This window comes from Porites lutea, chromosome 11 (assembly GCF_958299795.1).
Source record: "Porites lutea chromosome 11, jaPorLute2.1, whole genome shotgun sequence".
Taxonomy (NCBI): domain Eukaryota; kingdom Metazoa; phylum Cnidaria; class Anthozoa; order Scleractinia; family Poritidae; genus Porites; species Porites lutea.
Window position 1 is genome coordinate 24,891,699 of NC_133211.1, and position 9,185 is coordinate 24,900,883.

At 37.6% G+C, this 9,185-nt stretch overlaps 1 protein-coding gene and 1 long non-coding RNA gene across 3 annotated transcripts; one reads left to right on the plus strand and one right to left on the minus strand.

The window, feature by feature from the left end:
* Positions 1–467: 467 nt before the first annotated feature.
* LOC140951442 (uncharacterized) lies at positions 468–1,704 on the plus strand. The gene is made up of 3 exons (XR_012167284.1): positions 468–512; positions 590–675; positions 1,632–1,704. It is a non-coding gene; the product is annotated as an uncharacterized lncRNA (long non-coding RNA).
* Positions 1,534–8,521, minus strand: LOC140951417 (neurexin 1-like). Of its 2 annotated transcripts, XM_073400668.1 has the most exons (6): positions 8,328–8,521; positions 7,674–8,288; positions 6,746–6,960; positions 4,917–5,132; positions 2,955–3,392; positions 1,534–2,469 (listed from the first exon to the last, which is right to left on the minus strand). In XM_073400668.1, the coding sequence occupies exons 2-6, from the start codon at positions 8,186–8,188 to the stop codon at positions 2,399–2,401; spliced, it is 1,455 nt and encodes a 484-aa protein (XP_073256769.1). In that variant the 5' UTR covers positions 8,189–8,288; positions 8,328–8,521; the 3' UTR covers positions 1,534–2,398. The 2 variants fall into 2 exon arrangements, with proteins under 2 accessions (XP_073256769.1, XP_073256768.1); XM_073400667.1 differs by having other exon boundaries at positions 7,674–8,521.
* Positions 8,522–9,185: the final 664 nt, after the last annotated feature.

Genomic DNA, 9,185 nt, shown 5'->3' on the forward strand with positions numbered 1-9,185 from the left:
AATTCCGAAAATAAGCCCAGGGGCTTATATTTTTCAAAGGCCCTTTTTGAAGGGCTTATTTTTGGAGGGGCTTATATTCGGAGGGTCCTATGCACGGAGGGAAATTTGTGTTTCAAAATCGATTAAGGTAGCTTGTAGTGGAAAGGAAATTTACCATGTTTGCTTTGTTTTACTTTGTATTCGAGGGCAAATTTCAAGTACAAGCCTCGGGGGGGGCTTATATTTGGAGGGGCGATTTAACGGAGAGTTATTTGCGTTACGATTTTGGGGGGCTTCTATTCGGAGGGGCTTATACATGGAAAGGCTCATTTTCGGAATGTTACGGTATCTTGTTCAATCAGTTCACAAGAAAACGAATAATTAATTCTTTACTGAAATGACAGTGTATTGGCGGGTAAATCGTGAGACTCTTTAAACCTTGGTTTGCCTGTGGGTAACCTCACCCGAATGCACCTCGTGCGCACGCATATTTTATTCTGAAAGGTTCAGTAAACATGGCGGAAGACACTCGGGTATGGAAAGCAATTTTATCCTATAAATGTATGGTCTTTAGAACTTAAAGCTTTATACTTTGTTGTTATCTTTTCAGGTTATTTGCTGCAACCTTTGCATTGCACTGCCTTTGTTTTTCCTCGTGTATTACATGGTGGCTTCTTTGCTAAGTGGAGCCTTCAAGTAAGCTTAAGCTTATAAAGTTTTAAGTGTCAGATGAGATGATTCGGGACGTTCCATTCTTAATCCGATCCCCCCTATGGATGAGTGGACTACCTTTCGAGACTGATTCCTACAAGTCAGGCGTGGAAAAATAACCGATTCCTACAAGTCGAGCATGGGCAAAAAAAAACCGATTCCTACAATTGACCGATCACTACACTAAAGGTCTCGTAAGGACAAATGACCGATTCCTACTGGTCAAAGAAACGGATATGCAAACTGTTAATCTGTATAGTATATTCCTACAGGCAAGGTGATAAGATAGAGTGAAGATTCCTATCGGTCTGGGAAAGAAACATCTGCACTGAAATACCTCATGCTTTGGGGGGAGGTGAGAGGGGGGGGGGGGTAGATTAAAAATGGAATGTGCCCTCCGTCGATATTTATCAAGATAGGTTAAGTATTTTTTTCTTCTTTAATGTTAATCATCATCTCAGAGAACTTATTAGCCTGCATCACAGACGAAACTAAACTCGAGTTAAGTCTGTCTTTAAAACAGTGCTGAGGATTTGAGTACGTGCCATGATTCGCCTGCCAGTCAAGATGAAAGGAAATTTGAAATGTGCTTCCAGTAATTTTTTGAGTCTGTGGGGCACTCAGAACAAGGATATCGGTGCTGCTTTGCAGACGACACTAACTGAGGTAAAATTACGTCTACAACACAGGCCAGAAGTTATTAGACAGTTTGGACTTTTTGTCAAAATTCTTCGTCAATTCCACTGGGAATCCTTTACCCCTCTTTGTCCCCCTACTGGTAGATGTCCCCCTCTTAGGTTACCCCCTCTAAAATTACTGGAAATGAACTAATGACTTGAACCGTAAACAAAGAATATTATTTTTAATAGACTCACCTTTGAATTTACAACTAGATGTGGTATAATATGCTTTTCTTTTTGTCATTATTGTTTTCTAAACAGAATAAATGACTTTGATGGCAAAACTCCTTTTGATTTCAAAAATTGTTGCATTGTAACACATAATAAGCATTTAAGTAAGTTAAGTGGTTACATTTGTTGATATCCGACTGCTATAAGGGTGTAGAATAGTAAATTTGAGACTTTTCGAGACTGCGAGACCCCCATTTCAAAATTCGAGACCAAGACTATAGTGTTTTTATCAAATCCGAGGCCAAAACTCTGAGCGACGAAAATTTCATGGTAATGGTGCAAATAAAACCAAATGGAAAAACTGAAAACGTTAATGGCAGCTAGCAAAAACCCACCAATATACTGCTTGTTTAACTGTCTTAATCTACTACGTTCGACTCCTGAAGACCAAGCGGAAAAAAAGTCAAGACTTTAAAACCCCTTGGTAAAACAATTTGACACTATGAGATGCAAAAATCATCCGAAAACGAGACTTCAAGACCCATCAAAAACATTTCCGAGATTTCAAGATCGGGCCAAAATTTTCAAAGACACACGTTTTGGGAGTTACCATTCTATACTTCTTGTTACAAGATGATAATATACTGTTTAGCTGTTGATAATTTGATTTCTTCACTTTAACCTTTTTTTCTGTTTCTTTCTTTCTAGTAACACTTTTATCCTTATCGTTGACATACATCATCACAACTGTGGTCTACATAATATTTTTAAGAAAAAATCTATGGGATTATGCTATAACAGTAGGCCTTTTTCATCTTGCTGTGTTTGTGCTGGTAGGAATTTTTATCAATATTGTATTAGGCCTGAGCAACAGTAGGAGGGTAGTCTGAATCCGAAGTTGGTTCACTTGTTGACGACATCATATCATCTTGGAAAAACAGAAAAAATATTAATGTTAAACACTAAAGCAGACATTTTTAAGAGGGAAAGTTGTTTTGTCCTTAACATTTACGAGTTGAAACCCCACCACCATCTATCATGATTTTCTCGGACTAAAACTGCCTTTCAAGTATTTGTCTTGAAATACAACAATTCCATGACTTAACTTTGCACTGGAACTTTTAGTTGGCGACTGAGCCTGGTGGAGTGAACACTATATAGAACGTTTGAAAGGTCACTGGTAAGTTATTCAGTCATGGTCAGTGCGCAGACACTTAGTGTCCGTAAAGAGAGATTGACGAAGTAGGCGATTATGTGACTCGTGACATAGAAAAGTGTTCGTTGTCCATATTAACTGGTGTCAGTACTTAGTGGGCTAATTTTAGAGAGAATATATGAGTTTATCTTCGGAACAAACGAAACTGTTCGTTATATGCGGTTGTCCGTAGAGTTGGGTTCCACTGTATAACCTACCTGTCGAAGGAGTTGACGGATCAGGTGGCGCACAGCTTGAATCCTCATCATCATCAAATGGATCACATCCCGACCCGCTTGTCTCTATTATTGTGGCACTATTAATAACCGTCCCAACTATCTCAAATTGTTGGCTTTTTGTCGTAGGTACAACATAGTCCAACAGCTCCATGTCTCCATAGTAAAACTCTCTTAACAGTCCGGAGAAATTCATTTTTGTGTGCGATGTTTTGATGGCTCCTGTTGGTCCGCCACCCAAATACGCTTTATTCCTCTGGTCCTCGACGTTTAGTTGAAAACTCTTTCCTGGAATTTTGACATTAGGGAAAGTTTTTCCGTCGACTTTTAACGTGACTGCGGGACCAATTTTTTTAAACTCGATCCAATGCCACCTGCTGTCATCAAGGTTTACATTATTTCCATTGAAAACCAGCTCATCTAGAGACAAAAGGAAAGAATTTTATTTCCATGTACACTTTAGAAACGAGCAGAAACTGGGACAAGTTAACTTTCTCAAAGACTTCTGGGATTGTTACTAAGCACAGGGCGATCAAATTGGCCAATAGCTGAATAGCGCGTCCCCGGTAGCGATCCAAGAAGTCTTTAAGAAAGTTAACTCGTCCCAGTTCCTTCTGGTTTCTAAAGAGGCGACAAATGAACATATTTAAATTGTTTAAATAAATAAATATATAAACTCTGGCAAACATACAAGTGGAGCGTCCATTTAAGCTGAATCGTTTACTTGAAACAAGAAACGATCCCACAGGAAGGGAATTTACAAATCTATTTAACTTTCATTTTACTCTTAACTTAAGTTTATGTGCAGGAGCCAAAAAATGTTAACTTTACACCGTTTTAAATTATAAACGCAAAATGATTTCAGTTATAATGTAACAAGCACCAGAGCTTATGAGTTTTAACTTAAAATTGCTTTGCTTTAATATAAGAAGATATGAAGCTTATATTAAGATAGTCCAAAAAAAATGAGGGGAAAACATACACACTAAGCAAGAAAAGGTGAAAACAAGCTCGGGCTACCAAAGAAGTCAAAGAATCGACCGCGAAGTGAGTTGTATAATTCAGAAATCATTCGCCAGCACTCAGGTGAGAAAAACAGACGACTGATTATAAGCATATTTTAAAACAAAAGTTATTTAGGCCCGAGTGAAAACAGAATGCTATCCAAAAAAATTCAGACTAAAAGTTCATTAGAAAACATTTTTGAACGACAGATTTTACAAGAAAAATTGTAAATTCACAACGATATTCAAGACTTTTTCACTCAAGAGTAACTAAGTAGATTGCATAGAGCAAACCTAACTGAGCAAGACAGCAAAGGGGCAAAGGACATAGGAGATGTAATAGAGGTTGTTTACCAATTATAAAATGTTTGCGGAAAATCCGGTTTGGAAGTAAATGGAACACGAATTTTTGGGTCTTTCGAATGGAAAATATTCTGGGGCAACAGAAATTGATAATCTTTTGTTTTCAGAAATCGCTGTAATTGGACAATCTTCTTCCAAGTGCCCCGGTTCGAGTAGTCGCAATGTAAATAATTTATAGTTTCCCATTTGTTTTGTTACCACTGACTTGGACCAAACAGCAGGCTCTTAGTAATCGAGCCTATTATCAATAGGAACATTCATCGTCTCACCCCTCGATACTATTTTGGGAGGTTTTTCATACGTGATTTTCACTTCTACTGACCAGGTTACAGGGCTTGCTGCTCGTATTATAAAGGCATCCGTCATAACGTAATCTGATCCTTAAATAAAGATACCCCCATTTGAGCTTGAAATGGAAGGACTCGCCCGACGAGAAATAGGAGTTTGTGAATATTTAAGAACAATGACAAGAAGGCATATCAGCTAGCAAAGGTTCTAACTAGCACAAAACACGGACAAACCTTACCAACACCATTGAGGACAAAAACGGGGATTATTCAATCCATATTTACCTTACCTTGTCCTAAGTTCAAATACTCTACTCTCAGATTTCCATGGACCATCTCTATTAACAGATATATATCAGACAACCGGAGACTGAAAATAACTCCGTCTGGGGTTTTTGTCCTCAGACTAAACGCCACGTAAGTGTTAGTTGAATATGACTTCTCCTCTTTGGGGTCCAGGGTAAAGACTATGTAACCACTTCCATTCAGCAAAATAGATGCCGCCTCTAAAATTATAAAGCAAACGTTCTTCATTATTTCAAATTTTTAAATTTGATTTCATGATTATTGGGTTAAGCACCCCTCTTCTTTAACCCCAAACCTTACCAATGTTTTTGTTACCCACTCTTGCTCAGACTTTTATCTCTTGTGAACAACAATAATTGAAATGTTGCCGTCAAGAGTCTGGACGGACCTGTCTAAAAAACGCCCGTCTACTCCGCTTTACAGGGCTGGCCTGAGCGATCTTGACGTTCTCCCCATATATATGATTACAACGACAATTTTACAAGGAAAAATAACCCAAGCCAGCCTGATAAAGAGGGCCAGCCCGACTAACCGGATTGGCTCAAGTAGTGTCAACAGGCCCTAAAAGTAATGGACAACTTGGTTCCGTTTTACATAGACATCAACTGGTAAATCAAAAAAAAAAAAGAAAAAAAAAGAAAAAATAATCCCACAAAAGACAAAAACGGAAACTAGCCACGTGGAGCAGATTTTTGTTCTTTTTGACGGACTTTTTCTATCAGGCGAACTAATAATTGGGTCACAAATCAGTGATTAGCTTGAGCACTGAAACAAGCTGGAACAGCGTAGTCGTGTTTGTAGACTCAATAACTAGCCACGAAAAGTATTGTAATCATAACAAAAAGAACGATAATGAACTTGAATAATTTCATATGAAAATATAACTGAATGCGGCTGTTATAGTTGATGGCGACAAAAGATCTCTTGCAAGTCTCCGATTATGAATCGAACGCTGAAAGTAATGTCATATTATTTAATGAAAACTAAACGTTTCAGTACAATAAACTAATTGCACATTTTTTGTCAATCTTACAAGGAAACCTGAAAGTTTAATTTAGGCTCATGAAGTTTCGATTCTTAAATTCTTAGGTCACGTTTTTTCTTTCAACATCGTTTGGAAAAGAAATGAAAACTTGGTTGTTGTTAGCGCTAGATTACAAGGATATTAGCCAAGGTTAGCTTAAACTGTCACTTGAGGTCTGAGAAGAAACCAATCAGGTGGTTTGTGGTTTCTTATTTGTCGGAGGAAACGCCTTTCAACTTTTCCTATGAACTGATTAGGATTTGCTAAACATCGAGTAAAAATCACTTTTAAATATTTATTCGAAATCTCCATTGTTCTTTCTCAAATAATCAGGAGGAAAAGCTTTGCATCTTTGCAGACCAAGACAGGAATAATCATGTTTATAAAAGATTGCTTTGTAATTATGACTCAGAAAAAAGACAACGGGGGAATAAAATAGCATTATTTAAACTTTAAATGATAACTGAACTGTCCGAGAAGCACAGATGACAATCGAAATTTTCAAAAAAATAACTTTTACATCTTTATTTTTTAATTGAGTTCGTATATTTAATGAACACTGCGATCCGTCTGTCGCCTAATTTGGCTTGAATTTTCTCTGTGATATGGATTGACCCACAAGACAACCTCGTGTTAATTTTGTGAAGGGTATCAGGTTTCAGTCTTTGGTTTAAAAACTCTAATGCCACTAATTAGCTTCCAATAAGGAAAAGTTTTAAAAATTGAAGGTTATCTGACTTATTTCAATTTATTTCGCTTATATCTAGACCGGGGAAGACTGTTACCTACCTTCTTCGCATTTTTGTCCCTCGTACCCAGTTCCCTTGCAATCACACCACACTCCACTGACGTTCTCATGACATTTGCCGCCATTTAAGCACTGATCAGGTTGCGAGCAAGGATCCAAACAACCTTGCGTTGTTCCAGAAGCTTCTTTCAACTGTGCTTCTCTCAAAGGACTCTTTCCATTACTATATGTGATCCCGCTTATGCAGCCCTTAAAACTGTGGGGAAAAAAGCAGTGAATTAAATAAAGCGAGGTCACAAACTCTTTGTACACTCTGTTCACTCTGAAAATCAAGTCTTTACAATGAAATCTTTTAGCAATTGCCTGGACTCTGGTTAGTTCTGGCCATCCTTTATGAAAAACGTGAAGATAGAATGTCTTTAAGATGAACAATTTTTTTAAGCCTTTATTTTCCATTCATCAAGGAGTTTTTGAAGAAGAACAATGCATTATTCATCAGGGAGGCTGGATTTCATTTCCAAAAATAAATAATGTATGCGTACTTTCCTGTGGAATGCCTTTGATTCTTTCTAAGAAGAAAAAATGATGATTTGCACATTAAACTCTGAAAGGCAACAACGTTGACTGAATTAACTATCTGTGCGTGGGTTGATAGAAACATGTCAGATTTTTGATCGCCTTGTTTTGCGTTAATTAATGGCGTATCCCCTTCCTCATTAAAAAGAAGTAAAGAAAAAAACTAATTCAACTGATTTGGCTGTTTGAGAAGATTTCGATGCAGCTGTTGTTTGCTAAACATCACTTTTTTTTTTCCCAAATGATCATATTTGTTTTTAAACCTTATTGCGAAAAATTATTTTACAAATAGGTGTAAAGATTAAATAAATTTTGAAGGGTCTAAAAATGTTAAAAATAGACAAAATCGCGTTATGCAAACTTTCATTTGCAATTTGCTCGTGATAATCTCACCTGTTCACAATACTTTCGTACTTTATAGCTGGGAAAGAAAGATCTTTGAACTGTAGGTACAACGAAATACCACCAACATATAAGTCACTTTTAACTCTAAAAAACTGATCAATTCCCCTGTAGTATGTGCTATTGGTGAAAAGGCCATTCACTGTTACACGCGTTTCAGAGAAGTTTCTTTGGACAATTACGTCGTGCCATTTTCCGTCGGCGAGTTTATGTCCAACAAGAAGAGTTTGTATTTTCTGGCAGTTTCCCATTTTTAAACTTAAACTGAGTCTTCCCTCCAGCAGAGACAGATAAAAAAACTGACATTGCCCATTGTCGTCCTCATAGATGAGGAAGCTATTTTCCTTGTGCGTTTTGAAATGGAATTGAAGCGTGCCGTTTGTCTTAGCATTCCATCTTTTGAATCTAGCAAAGGCCGCTGGATCTTTCGTTGAAAAGCGAAGGCCAGTGCTCGCCAAAGTCGCAGCAGCGAAATAGAGCTGAATAATCACTAAAATTCCTTGCATTTCACTTTCGTCCCACCCAAGGGAGGTTTTCTGTTGATTCAATCCCGAAGCAGAGAGAAACAGAGCTTTTTTTGATTTCGCTGAACTCGAACAGACCCGCAGTACTCTATTCAACGCGGAACAGACGAACAAGAGGCCAAGTTAGCGAAACCGACTCTTCAAGGCAGCAGGACGTCAGTATTGCTTATTTCGCTTCTGATTAGCTTCCTAAGCGATGTTATCAGGCTGTAGTACTTATCTGCGCAATGCTGCGGCGGGAGTTGAGTTCAGTGAGCCACCGGTTGTAGAAAGTATTGAATGAGACACACGCCTCTAGATTACCTCTCTGTTACTCTAGCTTACGCCTCAACAACGAGAGGTCTCCACTCGTTTCTCACGAGATCTTCACTCGTTCCTCACAAGGTCTCCTCTCGTTCCTCACGAGTTGGTGTTTTGCGTGCTTTGCATTTGTGAGGGCACAAATGATATAATATAGTTTTCTTATTTGCTATTTCTTTTGTTCGCGTTAATTTGAATGTCTTTTAAATGGACGTTATAGCATGAGTAAATTTCCTGCCAATTTCTTTGTGTTTATTTTCAGAATCAAAACCAGAATCAGCTCCGAATTGAGATAAAATTTTACGCAACGCAACTCGTCACTGAAAAAAAAAGTCAAAGTAGTAACAATAAATCACAAGATCTACAATATAGTATAGTACCATGATCATATAACACGATACAGTCAAAACACATATCTTAAAACGAACATTTTAATACGTAAATTTTTGATCAGTCTGAAAGATTACTGAACATTTGATGAACTGAGATTTGGAAACGTCAAGTTCTTCGTCTTAAGCTTGACAAATGTGAGAATATATTAAACTCTTAATTCAGCAGGTCATAAAAAAAGAAAGAGTAGAAAACTGATGAATTCGTTTTCTTTCAAACTTGCCTGATCGGAAGTGCAAAATGCCAGAGAAAATTAGGGGTAAGTTGAAGGTGGAAGCAGAAATTTTTT